The sequence below is a fragment of the Pseudopipra pipra genome, chromosome 14, assembly GCF_036250125.1.
Source record: "Pseudopipra pipra isolate bDixPip1 chromosome 14, bDixPip1.hap1, whole genome shotgun sequence".
Taxonomy (NCBI): Eukaryota; Metazoa; Chordata; class Aves; order Passeriformes; family Pipridae; genus Pseudopipra; species Pseudopipra pipra.
This window is the reverse complement of record NC_087562.1, coordinates 19,089,853-19,113,369: the sequence shown is the minus strand read 5'-3', so window position 1 is coordinate 19,113,369 and position 23,517 is coordinate 19,089,853. Positions and strand designations below refer to the sequence as shown.

The 23,517-nt window shown below is 43.1% G+C and overlaps 1 protein-coding gene across 2 annotated transcripts in view; it reads left to right on the top strand.

Annotated features, from left to right (window-relative positions):
* GARRE1 (granule associated Rac and RHOG effector 1) overlaps window positions 1-23,517 on the top strand; it is a 58,895-nt gene that overhangs the window by 20,572 nt on the left and 14,806 nt on the right. For both annotated transcript variants that reach the window (XM_064671310.1, XM_064671311.1), the window contains exons 2-7: window positions 7,953-9,246; window positions 16,283-16,489; window positions 18,896-19,036; window positions 19,307-19,402; window positions 19,528-19,689; window positions 20,553-20,711. In XM_064671310.1, the coding sequence (XP_064527380.1) occupies window positions 8,776-9,246; window positions 16,283-16,489; window positions 18,896-19,036; window positions 19,307-19,402; window positions 19,528-19,689; window positions 20,553-20,711 (1,236 nt within the window). In that variant the 5' untranslated portion in view covers window positions 7,953-8,775. The remainder of the gene's footprint in view (window positions 1-7,952; window positions 9,247-16,282; window positions 16,490-18,895; window positions 19,037-19,306; window positions 19,403-19,527; window positions 19,690-20,552; window positions 20,712-23,517) is intronic.

Here is a 23,517-nt window from a genome sequence, read left to right as displayed (position 1 = left end):
TGATCTTATTCCCACTTATTTTTCCAAGTCTTGTTTAAGGTATGATTTGTTTAGGGCAATGAAAGCTTCCTCATAAGCAGCTACCTTTTGAAAGAAGATGTGTTGAGGGTAGCATTTATAGAATATCTTCCACTTATTTCTCTACATGCTTTGTCAAAGGATGGGAATTATTCCCATTTTTCTGGGTGCAGAAGCTTTTCCTGCAGTATTTGGGTCCATGGATAAATCATTTCAAGCCAGTGGGAATAAAGCTCTACATGGAGCCCTTTGCCTGGTTTCTTGATCTGCACTGACTCAGCAGTAACTAAGCTCTTCAAAGGGATTTCCTAAACCTCTTAGAACGAATTTTAGTAGAAATTTTCAGCAGGGGTCTTAAAACGTGTATTGAAAACCTCTCTTCCCAGTGAATGATACTGAAGAACAGGTATGACCTTTGCTTTTGTTAGAAAGCTGCAATTCATGCTCTACCAAAGAGATTTAACTCTTACCTGAGCACGTGGGAGACACCACTGACTTTACTGGACCTGATCGTGTGCATTGCTGAGTGCATGGCTGAAGTGAGCCCAGAGCTTGAAGGTGTCTACTGCAATCTCACAGGATTGCAGGATGGTTTAGTGTTGGGGGTTTTTATGGTTTTTTTGTTGTGGTTGTTGTTTATTATGTCATGTTCACCCCCCATATGAAAGCTTGTCGTCTGCATAAACTTGGGAAATGGAGGGGTTTGTGGTTATCGTTACACAACTGAGACACAACTACATTTGTTTTCTTCATGCTTGTTTCTTCTGTTAGGTTTTGACAAGGAAACACCATCCTAGACTCTTTGTGGTTGCAGTTTTACCTTTAAATACAGCAATCAGGAGCAACAGGGTGAAGAATAAATAGTCTGACATAGGTGGCTTCTGCTGTAGCTTAGGAAGACTTCAAGTGTGTGTGTGTGATGTGCTGGGTGGGTGTGCAAGGACAGACTTGGGAATTCTCAAATGGCTGTAACTGGACCATGATGCACAAGCCTGACCAAGTAATATTCCTACTCCACATATGCTTAATTGAATATTTCTCTAGTTCAGCCTTTCCTCCCTGACTTCCCTTCAGCAGGAAGTGAAATCTGGGACTGAAAAAGATCATTTATAGGAACACATGTTAACTTATTCTCAAGATTTTCTAGAAATGGTCACCTCACCATCCCGTGGTTGGAACTATGGCCTGCAGTTCTCTGCTCTGTGTGGAAGAGAAGTGTGTTTTTATTGAGGGATTGCTTTCAGTGTGCACAGGTGTCTCTTCCCCAGCAGTCCTGCAGGCAGTGGCCAGGATCAAGGAACTCTGCAGTGAGCTGTTCTGGGAGGCAGAGCTGTGCCTTTCCTGCAGGAGGTTTGTGCTGCTCGTGCTTGCCCACTCTGGTCAAGAAGCATTTTCTTCACCCTGGCATGTTTTCAGCTCTGATGAGAGCGTGCCCATGGCTGATGGAAGTGGATCCTTTTGGGAGATGAGAGTTGGAGCCTTGAGTCTCCTCTGGCTGACAGTCACATTTCCTGGGAATTTCTCATGCTATGTGCCTGCTCTTTGTTAGGCTACTCTATCAAAAGAATAGACATTCTTTTCTTTCTCTTTTCAAAGGGGAACTGGTCCTGCTTTCAAAATAGATAACACAAGCACCTATTGCCAAGGGAGGATTGAGACAGCGATCCTGATCTGACACAGGCATCTATTTTTGACATTGGGGGAGGCACCCAAGTCTGAAAGAAGCTCTGGTTTAACACATTCCTCTCACCAGCTTTTCCTTTTGCTGTCATGTCTTATTGCTGAGACTGGAGTTAGTGCTGTGTGCTGTGTGACGTGGTGTACTTCACACAAAGTGTGAGGAGTCTCCTGATGCACTGTAGGCTCTGCCTTGGAAACATCCAGCTCAGTGTGCTGGCAAGTGTGAATCCCATGGAGAGACACCTGCCTCCCACGTGTGTGTTTTAGGGACTGCAGTTTCACAGGTCAGGGCTGTGGGTTCTTCTCTGGAGGGTTAAGGGTTGGAAGTGAGGTGTCGCAATGCTGAGCAGCCAAGACCCTCAGTACTTACCTAGCTCCCAAAATTTGGTGTTCTTCAGCCTTTCCCAGGTCTTTTTTGTTTCTGAGTGGTTTTTACAACAGAGTCTTTGGGGATTTGTTGTTTTTGGACAGGGCATGGGGACATCAGTAAAATCTTGTTCTTTGAGTCAATGAAACCAAGTTGCTGGTTGAACAGATCTCCATGCTTTGGTTTGTAATTGCTTCATGGGGAAATGAGCTCAGTTTCTGAAGGAATAAGTTGCTCTGTTGAAATTTGGGGTGCTCAGTTGGATGACTGTAGTTAAACTGCACTAACTACATACTCCCTGAAAAGCATGTTCTGTGAGCTTTGGTCCCCAGCAGGTGGGAGAGAAGTCCCTGAATTGGTTCTGACTGTGGCTGTTGCCACCCACCCAAGCCTGAAGCAGCCAGAGTGGGCCAGAGCATCTGCTGAGCTGGTGTTGGGAAGGGGAGACCCTGGAAGAACCATGTTTCCAACAGGAGCTTCATGGATTCACTAGGGATTTGCTTGACTACTTTTTTGTTGTGGTTTGGTTTTTTCCTCCAAGTGTTCTGGGCGAGCAGCCAAAAAGGAATCCCAATGAGCAATTCATGAGCTAACAAGAACTAAAATGATTTTGGTATAATGATCTATTTTTGTCTCTTCTCCTGCCCTCCTCTAATAGGAGATTTTTACAACTTGGATGACAAAAGAACCCCAAACTAAAAAAATCTCTGTAGGAGGTGCCTGGATCTCCTGGTGGCTGCAGCCCCACCCTGGGAGAAGGACTGTCAGCCCTGGGAAGCGGTGCTGGTTTTCCTCTCTGGATTTGTGTCTCAAGGACAGACACCTGAGCAGAAGCAGTTGGGGTTTGGAGATGTGTATCCTCTCCCTGCTGGCATTCCCAGGCTGGTGGGGCTGTTGTCCTGTGCTGCATCCTGCCAGCTGTGGGAGTGAGTCTGGGAAAACCCTAAGCCTCCTTTGCCCTGGTGGGTGGTGAAGATAATCAATACTTGTCAACCCCTATCAAAGCACTTGCATGCTCTAAGTATTTATGATGTGTTGGTAAGAAATTCCAGGTGCAAAATGACTTGGTTGATGTCAGAGGTGAATACCTGTTTTCAGCATCACTTGAAGGTGGCTCTTCTTGTGGACTGAAAAGTTTAATTTCTGAAACATAGTTCAGCTCTTGTATTATCCTGAAAAGTTTCATATCCAAAAGTATTTAAAATTGAAAACAACTTGTAAAAGCTCCCACCCTGAGATTGGCTCATGATTAGAGTGTGCTGCTAATAACACCAAGGTTGTGGGTTTGATCCCTGTATGGACCATTCACTTAAGAGTTGGACTCTGATCTTGTGTGGATCCCTTCCAACTCAGAATATTCTGTGATTCTGTGACACTTAATTTTATGCCTTTTCTCTTTATGGATAGATTGAATATATTATACATGTGCCATTCTTATGGCAATTTTAATATTAATAGATGTGGTGTGTTTATCGAGAGTAACGGAGATGTTGCAGTCGAATCAGAATTTAATTTACCAGGTTGAGATTTGTTGCTGAAATTCTAAATATTTATATTTATATTGAATCCCTGGTATGTGGATTCCAATTTCTAGTATTTTTTAATGGATATGTTTTGCCAAACATACACGCTGTATATATCTGTAGGTGTAATCCACCTTCAGTTTGGGATGGTGTAAAATTAATCAACTCCCAGTTAAAAGTCTCTGCAATACTGTGTTGATGTCTGTCTGAAAATCTCTCTCCAGAAATAGTTGAGGTTGTACCTGTTTTCCTTAATCTATTTATTTATGAGGATCATGAAAAGTTTATTTGGAGGAGTTTCCACTGCCTGTCTTAGTCCACATATATTCTTCCCAACAATTAGCAACCTGTCCAAAAGGGGCACAGGAACTGCCCCGTTCACAGCCCACGGCTCTGCCCTGCCCAGCAGGATTTGGGGTGGCTCAGCCGTGCCCTGAGCTGGGACAGCCCTTTGCACGTTCCCTTTCTCCTGGTTAAGCCCAGTGTCTGTGCTTTCAAACCAGACCGATGGTGTGATGGGGGCTCTCTGGGCTGCCTTCTCCCGACTCCCTGTCTGTGCTGTCCTTGCCAGCTGAGCTGTCCTGGGATACCCCAGAGCTCTGGGGCTGTGCCGGACATCCCTCCCGGCCGGGGTCCCTGCCTTAGGCCATGGCTTCCCCAGCCAGGATGTTTGTGCTGCATGCCAGTACCCAAATTGTGGTTGCTTGGTCACTTTTTTAGCTCTGAGCCAGCTGGTGGTGGGGACAGGGCAGGACTGAGCAGTCTGCAGGAGGCAGCCTGGGCTTCCCCTGCCGCTCTGCTCCCGTGGGCTGCCGCGTGTGAGGGCTGCTGGGGAAATCTGTGCTCCAGGTGTTCCCCACTGGGCTCGGGGGGCCTGGCCAGGGGATGGGTGGGGTGTACACATCGGTGCCAGCAGACCCTGAAGGTGGAATGACACCTTTCCTAGTGGGATTTGCACAAGATTTGTGTCACTAAATGCAAGAGGGAGTTGGTGTGTTTTGGACAGGAGGCCCTTGGCTCTGGCAGCTTCCTGGCCTTTTGGCCTTGCAGGAGGTTTGTTTGTTCAGGCTTTTCCCTGCTAAGCAATCTGGCTCTTCTGGGTTGTGTCTGTTGGAGTTACTTTTTCTGAACATTGGTTGAACTTAGTTGCTCTCATGTTTGATTGTTTTTCATGAATGGTTAAGTTAATCCTGAGATTTGGAATCTGTGTCTCATAAAATTAAACCCAGCATACAATAGCTGGAAGTGTTACATTCAAAAAAAAAAATAGCTCAGGTGTTTTGGATCATCTTCCTCTTATGTGTTATATTGCATATTCACAGGAAGGACAGCAGAATCCATAAAGAAAACCTCTGCAAACAGTTTTTAAACTGCTTTAAAGGTCAGAATCTCTTTAAAGCACTGCTTCCTCTGCTCAGTTTCCTGAGGTGATTCAGGAAAAAAGTTGCCTTCTCTTCCAGCAGGGTAATCCCAAACAGGATGGATGGGGGATTAGACCCGTCCTGTTGGTCCAAAACAGAAACTGGGAGGTGCCAAATTCCATTTGTCTGAAAGTCTTCCCTGTTAGTTTGTATCTCTTAAGATTGCTGAAATTGGAAGAAGGCATTTTTCTGGGAAGTATCTTAAGCAAAAGGTTTTGGATGCTACATTTAAAAAAAGTAGGGAACTCAATTTGCACTTGCACTTATTTTCCTGCAACTTCTGTTTCCTCTGTGCAAATGTGGCCATTTTTAGAGCAACTCCTGCAGGTGTCTGATTCTCTGTTGAAGTTCCAACAGTCCAAACTAGTAGCAGTTCCTTAACTTCGACATTAACTCCTCCAAATGAGAACACAAACAATGTGATGAGCTTTTCCAGTAGTGTTTTGCAGCTTTCAGCAAGGTAGTGTTTAGTATGGAGCTGGGTTTTATGCTATATGTTAGTTCTGTTGTAGTATTTAATAGTACCTGAACAGCACTGGTTTGGTATTGATTACATAAAGGAAGGACTAAAATACCTTTACTTGTACGGTAACTTTTCTGATACTTTCTTCACTTGACTTCTGTGAGTATTTCTGTTTTCTGTAAAATGAAGTATAAGCTTAAGTTTTATATTTTGGACTGATAACAGGCTGTTCTTGTTTCACTAGAATGAAACACTGCAATTATTTTTTCCCCTCAATATGACAAGACTGAGATTGGCCTGAAGTTCACAGGGTTACAGTATGGAGCCCTCACTGTTATGCCCCAAAAGCAGTGAGGGAACTGCAGCACTGGGGAAGGGAAGGGAGAGCGTGGGAATGTTCTCCAGTTGACTTTTCAGGAAAAGATGCAAAAGGGAGAATGTTTATTTTGTATGTAGCATGTCGGAGAGCTCGTTATAGAAAGTTTCAGCCCCAGCATTCACACACATGCCTGGTGTGGAGACTGTAGCTGTCCTCTCTGTAAATAAATAAAGATACAAACTGTCCTCTTTAGGGTTCTGTGTTATTTTATTACAAGGGAATTTGGAAGTTGGAGAATTGAGTAAGTAGGTGCAGGTTTGACTGTGGCATTTTCTACAAGTAAAACAATGATTTATCGTGTTTGTTTATAGCTGGAGAAAACCTGAACCCCCCCCCCTTTTTTTTTTTCTATTCATTGCATTTCTGTGCTTTTAGGATGTAGCAGGGTAAATATCTGACTGTTCCAGTTGATGAGTTCAGTGTGTTTGAGCCTGGCAGGCTCCGTGTGTAACCACAACCACCACACTGAGATGTGCTCGTCTGAGTCAGGGCCCTGGAGCTTGAAAACCCCTTCTGAGCTTTTTCTCCTTTTGGCCCTAGTTAACATTAGGTACTTCCTGATCATTTCTTAAGTTCCTCTGCAATGTGAAATTCATGTCTACTTAGGGAAAACAATCACTGATTTCCTTATACATTGCATTTAAATTAACCAACTCTTTTGTTCCATCTGTATTTATATGCAATCAAGGGAACCAGTTCAATCATGCTTCCCACTGTAAGGCACCATAGCTTGGAAAGCAAGAAGAATGCTTTCAGCTGTGCATATCATATCAAGACTTCCTAGAAAATTCCAGTTTTAATGAGTTTATTGCATTTTGACACGTTCAGTGTGAATATTGAGAGAAGTATAAAGTAGTTGGGAAGGTAAGTAATCAGCTTAGAGTACTTTAAGGGATGCTGAAATGCATATGGGAATTTCTGCTGTGTTTCATCTGTTTATCAGGTTTCTAAAAAGTGGGAATACAAGAGAATATTTGCTCTGTGTCCTTGAAGCAGAACCATCTGCAGCAACAACTTCCTGAGAAACTTGTGCCCTTTTATTTTAGTGGGAGTGAGACTGTCCACCTCTAGGTGTTTGTCCTGCTTTGTCTTGCCTGCTTCTGTATCTGTGGGATTCTTGTATCCTACATATGTGTCAAAACATATCATGGAAATTAAATGATATTGTGTGTGTTCAGACAGGTGGAAATAAGAAATTTTAACTGAAGAGAAAATCTTTATTCCCCAACCATTTTGACAATATTAATAACAGTTTTCATTTCTCAAGTATGATATCTAAAGCAACATTTTGTTGTGGAATGAAAGGGCTCCCTCATGTTATTTCTGGATTATTCTTTTAAGTGCTCAGGGAAGAAACCCTCATTACTGTTTGATATTATCCTTGTACATTGCAGTTGCTGCAGTGAGGAGAAGAATGTCCTTATTTGATAGAATAAGTGGTGTTTGTGTGTGTGTAGGAGAGGGAGAGAGTGGCCTGAGGTGTGACTGGAGCATCTCTTAGGCAGTTCTGCCTCATGTAATACTTTGTGTATGATAGGTGCTGTTCATCACACTGAAATGGGATGTGTATGTTGTATTTCTCAGCTAATCTCAGGTAGGATATAGGCAGATTGGTCTGTCATTGTACTAAAAAAAATTAAGGGCCTGTATCTGTTGACTTGGTAAATTATTAAAATGAACCGGGGAGTTCTGCAAGAAATTACTGTGCATGAAAAAGGGTTTAATTGACTTCATTCTTTAATTATTTTAAAAGGATGAGGTTAGGAAATGTGATTAACTCCCCCTGAGCTCTGCAGTAATAGCCTTTCACTGTTCTTAACAGTGCAAGACTTGCACTGGGGATTAACTTGAGTCTGAAGTTTGACAGTCTAGATGGAAGAATTGACAAGGAAATATTCAACAGTGTTGAGTTTAGTAAGAGGATGACACCAACCTGTACCTGCCTTTTAACCTGCCAGTGCAGCTCTCCCTGCCTTTGGATCTTTGTGTTGTTGGCAGTGTGTACCCAGAGCAGTGCACCAGGACACTGCGGGAGTTAAATTTTTAAACCTTCTCATTGTTCCGTAACATTTTAAACTTTTTTTTTTTTCCCTCTTCACAGGAAATGACCTAGAGGCCTTACAAATACATTTGTGCATTTTTGTTCTGAGTCTACAACTGAGGGCAAGTGCAGCCTGGAAGCACCACTTCTTAATGTTACAACGGAAACAACTACCTCAACAAACAGGGAAAGGGGAGGAAGACTTGCAATAATAAACACTCTAATTTTTAATAGCTTATACTTGCAAAGTCTTCTGTAAACAGAGTCCAGATTTTTTTTCCCCCCCTCCAGTACTAAGAAGAGACACTACAAGTAAACTAATTTGGCAGACTGGATCTGTCAAGACATTTGAAGAAATTTGATCTGCTGACACAAGGATTTGCTTTCTCAAGGAAAGAGCCTCTGCACTGCTTCTACAATCGCTGTTGATCGGTGGTTTGCTCCACTTTTCCTGATGCTACTAATGGGAAAATTGCATTAAGGTATTGCTTCTAAAACTATTATTTGCAGTGACAAAAATAACTTTTGTAGACTTCACAGCAAGTGACAATATTATGCTCATGAAGAACTCGTAGGCGACTTCTCTGCTTCTGCGTGCGGAGTGGGATCCCCAACAAGAGACAGAGCATTACTGAGACACTTGGGCTTGCTTTTTGAGTTCAGTTTCTGACTGCAGCGGGGCTGCACCGAACACTGAAAACACGGAGTCAGCAAATCTGCTGCCTTTCCCACTGCTGATCCAGATTATACAGAGCTTGCCTTTCTGAAATGCCTTTTGTGAGCCCTATGTACACAGCCCTGCACCGTTACTGTACATAGACACGGCGGAAGGAATCTGACAAGTGATTGTTCCTCCGAGAGCCCTCTGGACAAGCACTCCCTTATGTATTGCTGCAGTGCACAAGAAAGCAAAATGGACTATAAGCGGCGCTTTTTGCTTGGCGGGTCCAAGCAGAAGGTGCAGCAACACCAGCAGTACCAGCTGCCCGAGCTGGGCCGGGCCCTGAGCGCCTCGCTGGCCCCGGCCGCCCCCGCGCCCGCCCTGCTGCCCCCGCCGCCGCCCCACGCCACCCCCATCGCCGACATCCAGCAGGGCATCTCCAAGTACCTGGATGCGCTCAACGTGTTCTGCCGGACGAGCACCTTCCTCACGGACCTCTTCAGCGGCGTGTTCCGGAACTCGCACTACTCCAAGGCGGCTCTGCAGCTGAAAGACGTGCAGGAACATGTCATGGAAGCCGCCAGCCGCCTCACCGCAGCAATAAAACCAGAGATTGCAAAAATGCTCATGGAGCTGAGCGCGGGAGCCGCCAACTTCAAAGATCAGAAGGAGTTCAGCCTGCAAGACATTGAGGTGAGTTGCCTCGGGGGACTGTTGGGATGTGGATTTGTGTCATTCCTTCTTAACTGGACTTGATTTTCTGGTCAAAATCCCTTCTACGGCAGAAGTTTTCTGCACCTTGCTACAGGTTCGTGGGTAAGGCTGGTGAAAAAAAGAAACTCTTAATTTCTTGTGTACTAAGAAAGCACTAAGTCATTTGCAGTGCCTGGCCTCCACCTGTGTTCAATAGGTATTTAGTAGTATTTCTGTGGAAGAACCAGCTAAACGAAAGTCTTAAACAATTTTCTGTCTTATGTTAGCTGATGTTTAGGCATTGTATTCTAAATGAACCTACACTTTCCTTGGTGTTTTCCATCCTGAGGGGAAACCTGAACACATGGGAGTAGCATATTGTCATCAATGATTGAGTAAAACCACCTATTAATGGTCTAATAATATCTTATCACTCTTTAAAACATTTTTGTCTTTTGAGCTGTTGAGCATAAGAGGAAAATACCACACTAGTGTGAGAGATCTGTGCTGTAGAAATTTGTCCTGACTTTGCTGTAGTTTTCATGCACTGACAGCAAGTGCCAACAGTGAGGATTCAGAGGCTGGGGAGGTGAGAGGATCCCCAGCTCCCATCACACCTGGCTGGCTAGGGCTGGGTACATGTCTGTGTGGTGTAACAGGCAGTGCTAAGTGACAGTCACATACAAATCCGTGGAGTTTTGGGTGGTTCCTCATGTTTTGACATATTTCTTTACGTTGCAAAGTTATTCCTTCAGAACTCCATCCTGAGTGGAAAACTTCTTTTTGAATTCTCTTGGGTTTGATTTAGATTTCAGGTAACTTTGTAAGGATGAATATTATGTGCTGTCAGCTATTACCTGCTTTCCCTCACTGCACCACTCACAGGTGGAGTGGTTCAGGAGAATGCTGTTTGTCAGTCTTAATTCTCCCTGCAATTACATACTACAGTTTTCAGTGTTGTATACTTAATATAGAATGAAGATGGGCTATATATTTGTTATAAATGTCTTCTGTAGACTTGCATTTTTAAAAACAATCAAATAACATCACTGTTTAGCTAAAGCTATAGCAGTATATATATAAAAATATGTGAGTTTATGAAATTAATCTTGGTAATACTTGTGCTGAGAGTACAAGAATTGTTTGAATACTTGAACATATTTGTTTGAATTAAAAAAGCAAAAACATCTGAAGCACTACCTGTCTTCTAGGGGTTTTTGTGGGCTTTGAAACTCTGTCTTTCCAAGTGTTGGCAACTATCTGAATACTGTGTAGGGGCAAAGGGGTTGTTGGTTGTGCCCAGGAAGCTTTAGCAGCTGCTCACTGTCAAGATGGACCTGTTGAGAGGTCAGTATAGGAAGAGATTTAAGTTTGTAGGTGACTTGAAAGTACAGGATGTAAGTGATGCTGGAAGACCTACTTGACTTAAAAATAATCCTGAGCAAATGAGCTCTCAGTTTGGGTTGAAATCAGAGGGGAAAGCTGAATGTTGCACTATTTAAATTCTCAGCGTCAGGAGTGGAGCCCCCTGGGCAGCACTTCTGGAGAGCAGTCCTGGGGCCTGTGGAAGGTGTGTGTTGGGTAGGAGTCAGTGCTGTGCAGTTGTAAATAATAAACCACTGCTGTTGCTGCTGTGCAAAGAGGCAATTCCTGTGTATTTGACACAACCCTAACCTGCAAGAGCCATGAACTAAGCACTGAACTCGCTCACTGGTTGTCATGGCCTTAAACACAGCTTAGAGAAATAGGGAGCCAGTGGAGAGACACCAGAGGAGAGGAGCAGGAGTAATCAGACATCCAGGAAATAGGACTTCAGAGAGGGACTCTACAGAAGAGGAGAGTAAGAAGGAAAATCAGAATTGCTCAGGTATGTGAGAAGCTGCCAGAACACGTCCCAGTGTCCTCTTCCTCATGTCCATGTGAGGTGGAGCAAGGAGCAGTGAACTTAAGTTTCACGAGGAAAGATTCCCATTAGACACTGTGGAAATCCTTTGTAGTGTTAGTGGAGCACTGATGTGGATTCTACAAAGAGTAGGGAGCAGAACCTACAGAACAGGTTAAACCTGCAGCTCCCAAACTGACCCGGGTGAAACTGCTCCTTGCTTGGGCCAGTGGGATGACCTGCTGAGAGCCTCTCCCATTCTGCCTTTCTGGGCTTGCAAGACTGAGCTGTTGATGCTGAAACTTTAATTTAAAAAGTGTAGTTTGTTTGTTTGGTTTTTTTCCCTGGTGTATAGAGAAGTTAACATTTCATAAAACTGCCAGCAGGATTAAAAAACACACAATGGGAGCAGAAAGGTATAAAGGGCTTGTCTGACTTCATCAGTTTACTGAAAGGGAGGTGACAGGGGGAAGAGTGTGAGAGCCAGTGTAGTTGTTTCCTTGGAAAACACAAGGAGGGGAATACAGGTGTATCTGGAGTTGCTTTTGCAGCCTTTTTAGTAGGTGAGTGAAAGAACTTCCAGCTCTGTCTGAGAAAGAACTGGGAGATGGTGGAAGGTGTGAGTGGCAGCTCAGCAGGGCACTGAGAATGGCACTGCAGAGTCTCCTGGTTGAGGGATGGAGTCTGGGGGTGTGGAAGCACTGGGAGGTGAGTTGTAATTCAGAACCCCAAATTAATGAGAATGAGACTCTTTCTGTGCAAGCAGAGCAGGTTGGACTGTAGAAATCAAGCAGAGCTGTGGCTTTTGTGAGGTGCCACACATTTTTTTTCTAGTGTAGTGGGCTCTAGTCCCCAGGGAAGGCAATGTCAAGGAAACTCAAGTTTTGGTGAGCATAACCTGTCTTGGATTTGGACTAAAAAAAGTGCAGACTGCAGTGTAGCACTGGGGGTGAGAGTTTTAATTTATTTATTGTTACTTAACAGAACAAAGCTTGCTAGTTCAGAGCTGTCTGCCAGGCTGGGTAAGAAGGTGACTTCTCTTGATCAAAGTGTTGGTGACAGATGTTTCCCAAGGTTTCTTAATTTCAGAAATGCAAATGCTGATCTTTATTTTCTTCCTTTCCTTTTCCCCTTTCAAGAACCTTTGATTTCTCGGGTGCTTTGTGCCTGTATGGGTGAGGAGCAGCTTGGAAATCAGGGGGAAGGAGAATGTGTTTTATGTTGTTTTCTGTATCTGTTTGTAAGCTGGGGAATACAGGAACATTGTATTTCTGTTAATAAAAGCATTAAAGGAAATCCAAGGGGAGGAGTAGAACTGGAAAGAAGTTGGTGTATTCCCTCATCTCTTGTGAAGCTCTGCAGAAGTCTCAGTACTGCAAAATGGAGCTTGTGCACTGTCTTAAAAAGTGGTAGTAATGAGAGGGATGTCCATGTTGCCTTCCTGAACAAAAGGGAAGCACGAACGGGCACCAGATATATTCTTGGATGCTCTGTTTTGTATTAAATGGAGTTAATTTTTGGCTTTTGTGTGTATAAAATAGCCCAAGATTTTTGAATGAGAAGCTTGTGAGACAAAAATGTCTGAGTAAATATTAAATGTAGGCAAGCTCTCCTTAGCAAACTCTGTAAAGCCCAGTTGAACTATTTTTTAAATTATTCTTTCCTGGGGTTTGCAGGGATCGGCTTCAGACTTCTCTGAGTTGAGAAACTGTTAGTAGCAAGACAATATTTTTTCCTACATTTAAATTGCTGCTTTATATTTTTAAAATGCTTCACACTTCAGTGCTTTTTTCCTCAATCATAGTTAACATTTTAGTGTAGCTGTCACTACTGGCTTTTAGGTTGACTGTTAGAAGAAGTGTGTCTGTTGGGTTGCCTGTGTCTCCTAATACCATAAAGGTGCAGCTTCTGCTGGAACCTGGCTTAGCCTGCAGGTACCTCCTTCCAGAGGGCAGGATTGTATCTTCCCTTGGAGCTGTTCTGTTCCTGGGATCACTCTGGGACTGCAGGGCATTGCTGTGGAGTAAAAATGAATCATGTTCTGCCTACTTCTAGTAATATATGGGAAAGAGTGTTATCTCATCTGTCACACCTCTCTGTTCATTCTATGGCTGTTTTATTTGGGCTCCAGTGGCAGCCAGGTTGTGCTGGGGCTTATCCTTACCAGGGCCACTGAGGACTCTGATGAGGGAAAGGGGGGTAGGTGGAAATAGGTAGGAATAACTCTGTTGTGGTGTTTGGGCTTTTCAGTGCTTGATTTGTTTAGGGAAATAGCCAAAAACAAACAAAAAACCCAGAAAAGGTAAAGTTGTTCTTCTGCATAAAACAATAGTTGGAACTGCAAGTCTGTTTGTGTCAGTTTTGGATGATGACAGTGGTTATTTGCTGACTTCATTACTGGTACCAGTCTGTTTTAAAGAATCTGTTGTACAACTTTTGCTTGCCAGGGAATCTGCATGGCATCAGTGTTCAGCAGTGAAATCTGGCAAGTGTGTGTACACTTTGCCCAGTGAAATATTCCTGAGTTGGTTATGTGCTCCCATTAGGAGGATAATGTGAGACAGAGTGACCTAACACTGCATCTCCACCTGGTGCTCCTGTTGGGAGGTAACCACTGTGATTAAACTCATCACCTGTTTCAGAGACAAGGAAGTCTTAAGTGAGACTTCCCCAAAAGTCCCATTGCTTCCCACTGCCTGAATAGGAAATTCCTTTGGGTCCATCTGTTCAGCTGCTGAGGTGGATACCTCTCCTGCCTGGTAAGGGATCAGGGACTCAGGGTGCTGGAGCTGCATTTCGTGGGACACAAAGTTTGCAAGCTGAAGAGCTCATGGTTTATGCAATAGAAATGATTCCAAGAAATGATTTAAGAAAACACCATCACTACCAAGAAAATCTCAGTAGTTGACACCCGTGATGATTCCAGTTCAGCTTTGATTCCTGCATAGTCTGTAGGGTTTAGTTTGTGCTTATTCTGGTCTAAAGCAGGAGAGTCAAACACTTCTACATGGGAAAGTAGGCAAAATAAACTTGAGACAGAGATGGTGGTGTCTCTAACTGGAAAAAAAGCATCCATGTGCCAGAACTGTTGCCTGGATTGTGCAGCAGAGCTGTCTGGTGTCTCTGCGCTCTGGGGGCCCGGCTGTGGAGTTCACCCCACAGCCAAGACAGAGTTTGTGCTCTTGGGAAGAAAATCCCACAAAGTGAGCTTTAAAGCAGAGTGAGTTTGGCATCTGCCATCAATCCAAAGGGGTGTTTAACAGTGCAGAAACCCTCCACCACTTTGATTATCCTGGAGCAGTTAGAACCATCCTCACCCCTTTCACAGGAAGGCTGAAGTGGATTGTTTTTCAAACAGAAGTTCAGTAAAGCAGATGTTACTATTTATCTCCACTGTTTAATACTGTAAATTATAGTAGGAATGTTGTGTGCTACCACTTAAAACCTAATTCATGTGTTTATTTTGAGCATTATTCCCAGGCTGGGGAAACTTCAACCTCTGTACCTTAAATATTCTTTGAAATTTAATCGGCTTGAAAATCCTAATGAGTACGAGTTTCTTCTTCCCCTGAGAGCTGCATTCTTCCTACACAGAAATATTTGAATCACGAGTTGCCTTTTCCTGTAGTTTTCCTATAAATCTTTCTAATCTTGTAGCCAGGAAAGTTGGAGTTTTCTTTATTTTATCATTTGCCGACTGCTTTTTTTAATAAAGCAAACTCTACTTTCAGAGGTCAGTCAAAGTACCAAAAATGTTTAATTTTATGCCTTGTACAAAGAAGGGAAGTGATTGAACCAGAATGGAATGTCAAAAGGAGTCTGGATGCAGTGGAAAAAAGCATTGCCACCACTGGTTTTCTGAAGTAGATAGTAAATGCATATAACTGTTCGTGTGACTTCAGAGTCTTGCCAGGAAGATCGTGGTGTCTCAATTTTTTATTCCAGAAGAATGTAGCTGAAAATAAGCCAGATGATTTAGTGTCTCCAAGGCATGATGGCTTTGTACATTATCTGTGTATTTTATGAATTATTCCTAAAATGGAATTCAAGCTGAATCTTTTTTAATAAATCAAAGTCAAATATACATTTTAAAATGCTTTGTGTGATAAACTCCATAAAAGAAACACTGTGAATAGCTTTTGAATACTTTCTACAGTGGTTTGGAAACACTTCTCTGGTGCTCTCCAGTTACTCTGTGTAAGGTTTTGTCAGGAGAGTGGCCCTGGAGGCAGAGGGAGTGTCCCCTTGGTGCTGGTGCAGGATGTCCTGCTGATGGTTCCACTCCTTCCTGTCCTTCCAAAATCCTCCAGCACACCTGTGTTGTTCTGCTTGTAGTAACTGAGGTGTCTCTGTGTCTTTGGGCACAGTTCTCGTGGGCATTGGGAGGAGAGAGGGGGGTGGAACCGTGCAGGGACAGGGGTCCAGGGTGCAGAGCTGGGACCCCCTTCCCTGGTGCTGCCTCTCAGCCCAGTGAGCTCAGGGAGTGACTGTCAGCCCTTGGCTTCCCTGGCCTTCCTTGGCCTTTCCCATTCCAGTGAAATATTCTGAAGAGCAGGTTTGTGCCAGTGTTGGCAGTTCCTGTCAGACACTGCAGTGCCAGGGCTGCAGCTCTGGGCACCGTGCACAGTTTTGGGGCAGAAGCCTTTTCCTGCCCATGTCCTGCCTGTTACTGCTCCCCTGGGAGGATAAACTCCTTGGATTTTATGATGATGTTTTTAAATGATTCACACTTTGTTGTTGCTGTTTTGGGGTTTTGTCATAAATTCAGCCAAGTCTATGTGCAGGTGGGTTTTGCTGTTGGCTTTGCCCTTGGGATAATGTGCTGCTCCCATTTTTGTGTTGTGTCATGTGTTCAATATTGCTGAGTAACCCAGAAAGCTTTTCATTCCTCAAGTGGGCACAACCTGAGTGCAGAAGTAAAAATGACTCAGGGTTAGTGTGGTATCCCCTTCATTCATAGAAACCAATGCCCACTCAACTCTTTACCTTAAGTAAATGGTTACATATCACATGTTACTTATGATCTGAAGCATTATTGTAATAAAAAAAAATCAGAGTCTAGTTCCTTACCCCAAACACGAAACGAAAAGGAAAAAGGTAAACTTCCATGAAATCTTCTATGTGCTTGAAAGAGGTTTGTTTCCTCTCCTGCAGGTCCTTGGGCGATGTTTCCTGACAGTGATGCAGGTCCACTTCCAGTTCCTGTCCCAAGCTTTGCAGAAGGTCCAGCCAGTGGCACATTCCTGCTTCGCTGAAGCCGTAGCTCAGGAGAGGAAGAACGTCAGTGGGACTGGAGCCTCAAATATAAGCCCCACAAATGAGCTGGAAGATGCAATAAGATCCTGGAGAGGAGCAGCAGAGGTATGGAGGCCTTGCTGTGGTGACAGGAGGTTTGGTGGAATGGCTGTTACGTTTAGGGAAACCTAAATTCAGCCCTGACAGAGGAAAGAGGATACCTGGTTTTAAAGACATGCTGGATCTGAAGGGGGGGAACCTGGTGCAGATAGTTTGAGACACTAAAACTCAGTTTTACTTACGTGGTGATGGCACTCTCTTTGCCTTGGGTGAAGTTTTCCTTGTGACAGGTTTGTACATAAGGAGTGCACAAACAGTGCCAACGGATTTTTGTTGTTAGTAATGAATTAATGATGTTCAAGTTGGATCTGGCAGATGGGGGAACTAAAAAGTAAAAAATACAACAATTTAGTGTGAAAACAGAGCAAAATCTTGATGTAAAGTATTTAGATAATGTCTATTTCAGATTTTGGGCACGAATTCTATTTTGTACCTCAAAATCTTTGTGTTAACTTCTAACTCTTGTCTTTCTGCTGTTGAGATGGATGTTGCTTGATCCATCCATTGCTGAAATGTGACCCATATCACTTAAATATACCCCTCTCTGGACTTGTACTTTTACAAACATGTGCCATCTGTGGAATCCTTACTTTGCCAGTCAAAAAAAGTATTTTACAAGGAGTTTTACGAGGTTTTCTGCTTTCCCTGGCACTGCTGCAGTCTGCAGAGTGATAGATCGGGGTGGATTCAGACACAGAGTGTGTGGTTTCCTTAAATTCAGGGCACTTGGAGCATGTGCTGGTGCAGCCTCATTTGGCTTGTTAGTCACAGTGACTGGAACCCCTGTCCAGGTGTCCATTTGCCTCCAACATCTCAAGGTACAGGAAAGCAAATGAGTTTCCTTTAGAACTCTGAATGCAGAGGATTTATTTGTAATTTTTACTGCAGCGTAAATTTATTTCACTGGATAAACTAGGGATCTGGGAGTGCTTTAGGTGAATTAGAGATAATCCTAACAGGTCTAATCCTGGAATAGCTGTACTCCTTTGGCATATAAAAATGGTTAATTTTACATGTAATATACTTAGTTCTTCAAAATTATTACAATTTCTAGAAATGTCCTGTAATTGCTATCAAATTTGTTTTAAATATGATTAAAGTTAAAATTTGATTTGCAGAATCTTGGACCTTAACTTTCTTTTTTACCTTCTTAACAACCCACTTTCAGGTATTTCTGTCAGTAAAACCTGGTTTTCAAAAGAGTTCAGTACAAGTGTTATACCAGTCAAATCCTGCATTAAACATGCAAGGAGAGGAGAAAGGAAAAAATACAAATTGTCTCTAGTTCCAGAATAACAACAGAAGAAACTTCTTGGGTTTTATGATTAACTAAAATAACTGTTTTGGAGTATTTGTGTGAGGTATTAAGATAGGATATAGGATAAGAAAAATCTGTGGTCTGTAAATATATAACATTTATAAACATATAAAATCTCTCTCTTACAGTTGTAGGTAGACTAATATACAAGTCATTTTGATAGAAGGGGGATTTGAAATACCAAAATCTTACCCAATTTTTATTTTTGGAGTGGAAGGCAGTCCGTTGTTTCCCTATAAAATCAGCCCCTTTGGCAGGAGAACACAGTGCTGGTTCAGAATGAAGTTTAAGATGATACTTTTTCAATAGCTCAGAACTGTTTTTCCTCCTGGAGATGTACTTTGGGAATTGCAGGAATTCTGTGCTGTGAGCAATGTGTAGTACCAGAACTCCCCAGTCTGGACATCATGCTTCAGAGGAAGACTCTTTCCTAGACTGGAAAATAAGCAGCACCTATTTGCTTTACCCTGCTCAGTGGTGTAGGATTTTACAGTTCAAACGAGATATTTGGCTCTTTATATTCCTTATCTTTCGAAATCATATTACTGTGCTATTCGTATTACTATAAATATTCAAAATCATATTACTAAGCCATTTTCTTGCTGTACTGAGTTGATCCTAGTGTTGTGTAGCCCTTCTCAAATGGCACGACAGTAATGACCCATAATTTTGTCAGATGTATCATCCTGTGCAGGCAGGAGTGTTTGTACACGTGATTTAACATCTCCTCTGTTTCTGTGGCGAGTTTGTGTTGAAGTTGTGAGTCCCCTCTCTGGGAAGCACAGTCCTGGTGTGGTCTGTGTAACAGGATCTGTAGTGCTGAGAGGGAGCAGAAATAGGAAGAGCAAACAATGTTGAATCCACACCCCTGTGCTGTACAAGTTTCAGGAGAGCTGGACTTTCAAAGTAGCCGTAGAAGTTTAATAAGTTATAATAAACTGTCTCGTCCAGGTCCTTCCCCCCAGGTGCTGCTTCTCATCTCCTGTAGAAGGTTTTAAACTCTATGGGCTTTTTCTCTTTTTTTGAAATTGAATCAAACTTGACCTGGTTTAATGTTGACCCTCCTTACAGCAGATTTTTATTTTACATTACAGGCCACGTCTCGACTGCGAGAAAGAGGCTGTGATGGATGTTTGGCAGGAATTGAAGTTCAGCAACTTTTCTGCTCACAGAGTGTGGCAATCCCTGAACATCAGCTCAAAGAGCTAAACATGAAAATTGACAGTGCTTTGCAGGTGGTTTTTCAAGTCTGCTGCTTTCATGTGCATGTAGTTCAGTCAGTGGGCCAAGGAGTGGATAGGGAAGGTGTGTTACTGCAGAGCTGAGTCACAGACAGCTCCCAGGTGTCTGAGAATTGCAGCTTTGGCATCTTTCATGATAAATGTGTGTATGCCATAGACCTGAGCAGGGTAAATCCATGTACCATGTCTGTGCCCAGACAGTCACTGCATGCTTGCTGACTTGCTGATGTGCCTGTGCTATCTCAACTTTTTGTTTGATGTCAGGCTTACAAAGTGGCTCTGGAGAGTTTGGGCCATTGTGAATATGCAATGAAGGCTGGCTTCCACTTGAACCCAAAAGCTATTGAAGCAAGTCTTCAGGTAGGATCTGCTAAACCTGCTCTCTTTCATCCCTCCTCACCTTGGAAAGAGCTATTTAAAATGAAGAGGTTGGAATAATATTATGATTTTCTGATGTCTTTTTGAACTGTTCTTCTGTGCTTCAGGGCTGTTGCAGTGAAGCTGAAGCCCAGCAAACAGGAAGGAGACAGACTCCACCTCAGCCCATTCAGTGTGAGCTGCCCACTGTCCCTGTGCAGATCGGATCCCATTTCCTGAAAGGAATCTCCTTTAATGAGTCTGCAGCAGAAAACCTGAAGCTGAAAACGGTAATAATCCCAAATAACCACAGGAGTAAAGCTGGGAGAACTCCTCAAAATGTAGTAGAATAGTAATAGCAGTTCAGTGCCAAATTTGTGCTTTTTTTTCTGCCTGAATTCTGTGGAAACACGCTGTTGATAACATTGTAGGTCCATGCCTGTTCCTGATAGTGTTTTAACCACCTGGGCAATCCCAGTCCAATCCAAGGGCAGCACAGACAAAGAAATCCAGGAGGCAATGAAGCTGCTGGGAACTTTTTGAGAATAGATGGGTTCAGTATCAAGAAGTGCAGAGGACAGTGAGCCCTTGCAGATCCCCCAGCCAGGTGATGCACTTCAGAGCCTTCATCTTCTTAGGTGCCAAAATAAGTCTGAGCCAACCTGGTGCTAAGGGAGGTACTTGAAAAAAATACTTTGTATCAGAACACCTTTTGATGCCTTTGTACAAACTTGGATCACTGTTTTAAAAGTAATTGAAAATTGTGGACAGTTAATTGTATTTCAGTATAAACAAATGGAAAATATATCCATTCACAAGTAATTTGGGCAATATTAATCTGCACTTCCACTTTTTTTTTAGGTAAGCCCAGGTCCTTTCTCCCGAAAGAGTGGAAACAATTGATGGCTCCAAATGCTGCTTTTTTGTTGGTTTTGCAATCCTTTTTGTAGTTTTGTGTAAATTGGTTTGCAAGAATATAAGCAAAAGTACTGCATATGATTTTGGAGGAGCACTGTGTTCCAAACAGCATCTTCCATATTTCTGTTCTGCGGTTGAACTCCTCGAGTTGTACCAGACTGTTCCCAGGTGCAGAACAATGACCAATACACGTGGCAGATGGGTGTTAACACTTGTGAATGCCTGTTTTTTGCAGCACACGATGCTGCAGCTGATCAAGGAGGCCGGGTGCCACAATGGACTGACCCCCCGGGACGACTCCCCCGTCACGGAGGTGCTGAACCAGGTGTGCCCTTCCACCTGGAGAGGAGCCTGCAAAACTGCTGTGCAGCTCTTGTTTGGCCAGGCTGGGCTGGTGAGTGAGCAAAACAAAAGGTTGCTTAAACATCCTGAAGAGAAACTGGACGTTTTGGAGTTTGGGAATGAATTTGCGGTGTCTTCCTTTGTGTTTCTCCATTTTTAACCCTGCAGTTCACTTGATCTCTGAGCAAAATGTATCCTTGGGGAGTGCAAGTGCATAGGTGGTGTCTGTAGTTGACAGGAAACAGAAGAATGCACTGGGTGCTTCATAGTCTCCATTAGTAGAGAGAACACAAGAAATGAAACTTCCAATTCATAGAGAAATACAAGTATTTTCAAATCTATAGATGACCATGTTAAAAAAACCAAAAAGCCACCAAAAACCCAAACACACCCCCCTCTCAAATTAGCTTCAAAACCTGCCATTTTTTCATTTGTTCTCTGCTTTGAATGGGTTTCCAGCCCAGCATAAACCAGGCAGTCCTCTGCACCAGGTAATGGCACCTGACATCTCCTGCTGAGGACAGAGCCTTTCAATGCCTGGATGTAGACATGTGTTCTCGAGGGGGGAAAAGCTCAGTGAATTTTACAGCTGGTAAAAAATAGATGCTTGGATAATACTCTGATAACAATATGCATTTGTGCTCCCATAATTAATTACTGCAGTCTTGTCCCTTAGAGAAGAGTTCAGTCATGACACACGGGGGTTTTTGGACTGCTGTGAGTAGGGGGCAAGACTGCCCTGGGACAGGAAGGAAATGCAAGGGTAAAGGTACACTGTAGCCTGTGATAGTTTCTGTCAGGTGTTCTTTGAGTTGTCTCTAGCCTTGCAGTGAGATCAGTGTTTCCTGTTGGTTCATGTGCTGATTCCTTGTTCGAGGTGGTGGCAGCCCATCAGGACTGTCACTGATTTCTGATTGAAGGGCACATACAGCTGCATACTTTGTAAATATCTTGTTTTTCAGACAAACCACACAGCTGATGAAGTGACTTAGACCTTCCATCCTAGTTAGTTAAACCATGTGCTTTTGGTGCTGTGAGTAGGTTCTCCAGTAATGGTGAATAAATTGTAATAAATCGTAAATGACGAATTTGTCAGATAGTTCTACTTCAGCATTCCCTTGATACTAGATACCAGATCTTAGTTATTCCCTTAATATTAAATACCTGTTAGAGAAGTAGGTTCAAGTTGTACTGGAATTCAACTGACTTTTAAAGGCAGCCTAAAATCAAAGGGGCAAACCATCAATCTCAACAGCAGTGCACCTGCTGTCAGTCCTTACTTCACTGAGATACAGGGATTTAAGGACAGGAGATGGCAGTGCTTTGTCTAAGGAAAGTTTTACAGAGAGGTATAAGAAGGGGGTGTCTTTTCAGGGTCAGAAAGAAACTGTGGAATAGTAGGATTGATCAAATTCCTACTGAGGTGTTTTCAAGGAAAACATATTAAATATTAATAAATACAAGGAGAATGAGAAAAAAGGATGTGCTTAAGTGGGATTGTGGCTTCAGCTGCCATAGCTGATGGCAGGATGCTGGGAGTCAGCACAAGGTACAGGAAATGAGGCCAGGAAAGCCAGTGTTTCTCAGCAGCCCTGTGGGAGTGTCTGGAGCAGAGCTGGCTCCCCGGTGTCTGGGTGAGGAATGTCTGGGAGGAGCTGCACCTTCCACCATTTCCTTTCCAGGGGGTTTCAGTGTCGTGCACACCCAAGTCCTGCCCCGATGAGATTTGAGGAGAGGCCTGAGGCACATTTGGACTCAGGAAATCTGATGTCCCCCAGTCTAGACGTGACCAGTTAGACCTGCTGGTAATTGGAGCACTGACATTCTTCAGGTTTGTCATCACATTTGGAGAGTGTCAGCATAAAACTCACTCACACGTTCTCCCAGATGACCCGGCTGATACTTGGAGTTTTACTTTGTTGAATCCTGAATGTCTCCAAAGATTTGTGCATGACCCTCAGGTTCTCAAAGAAGCAGAAATGAGCTGTGCACAAAGACTTGCAAACCCTCTCTCTCTCATTCATTCTCACTTTGATACTTTACAGTTTATAGAGAGGTATGAAGGTTGAGGTTTCTCTTTATAAATTATGTGCCCTAATTTTTTACAACTTATTATTCTTTTACACTATATTTTATTTTTTACAACTATGCTTGTGTGTAGCCTCGTGCAGTGACAAGAAATTGTAATTTATGTCTGCAAAGCGTTCTTTGGGTGGAAATGAGAGAGGAAGCACCTGTAGAGCAAGAACAATAGCTGGCTGAGGTACAGGAAGCTGTTCTCTAAGCACCACCAGGCGGGGAGGGAGGACGTGTTTATTTTCAGTTTATTTTGTGACGAACAGATAAATGAATCATTGAATCATGGCACAAGGTGACGTAGCCTTTGGTTTGCTGCTTTTAGACACTGAGCTGTCTGCACTCGTTCAGAATTGGGTGTAAATCTGTCACTTAAATGCACAATTCAAAAAAGAACATTACTTGGCAGTCTCACTGGTTTTAGCCTTTCTTGCCTGTGTCTTTTCAGAAGAGACTCACTGAGCGTGGAAGGCACAATGAGATGTCACTTAGTTTGCTTGGTTTATTTTGGGCTGTAGTTTTTTAGCACAAGAACTATTTTGAAGTGTGGATTTTCAGTTTTTACCTAAGCATATATGTAATAAGAATTGTATTTTCAGCTTTGGGTCAGCTGAAGAAATCTGCTCAAATCTGTTCAAATAAAAATAATGTGTATTAAAATAGTTGAATTCAGAGGATGAGTGGAAATGAAACTTTGAATTGGCCTCATGCAAAGAGGTCAACAGTTAAACCTCTCTTTTCTTGTGCTAGTAGATCTTTCCACTGCAGGAGCCCTAAATCTC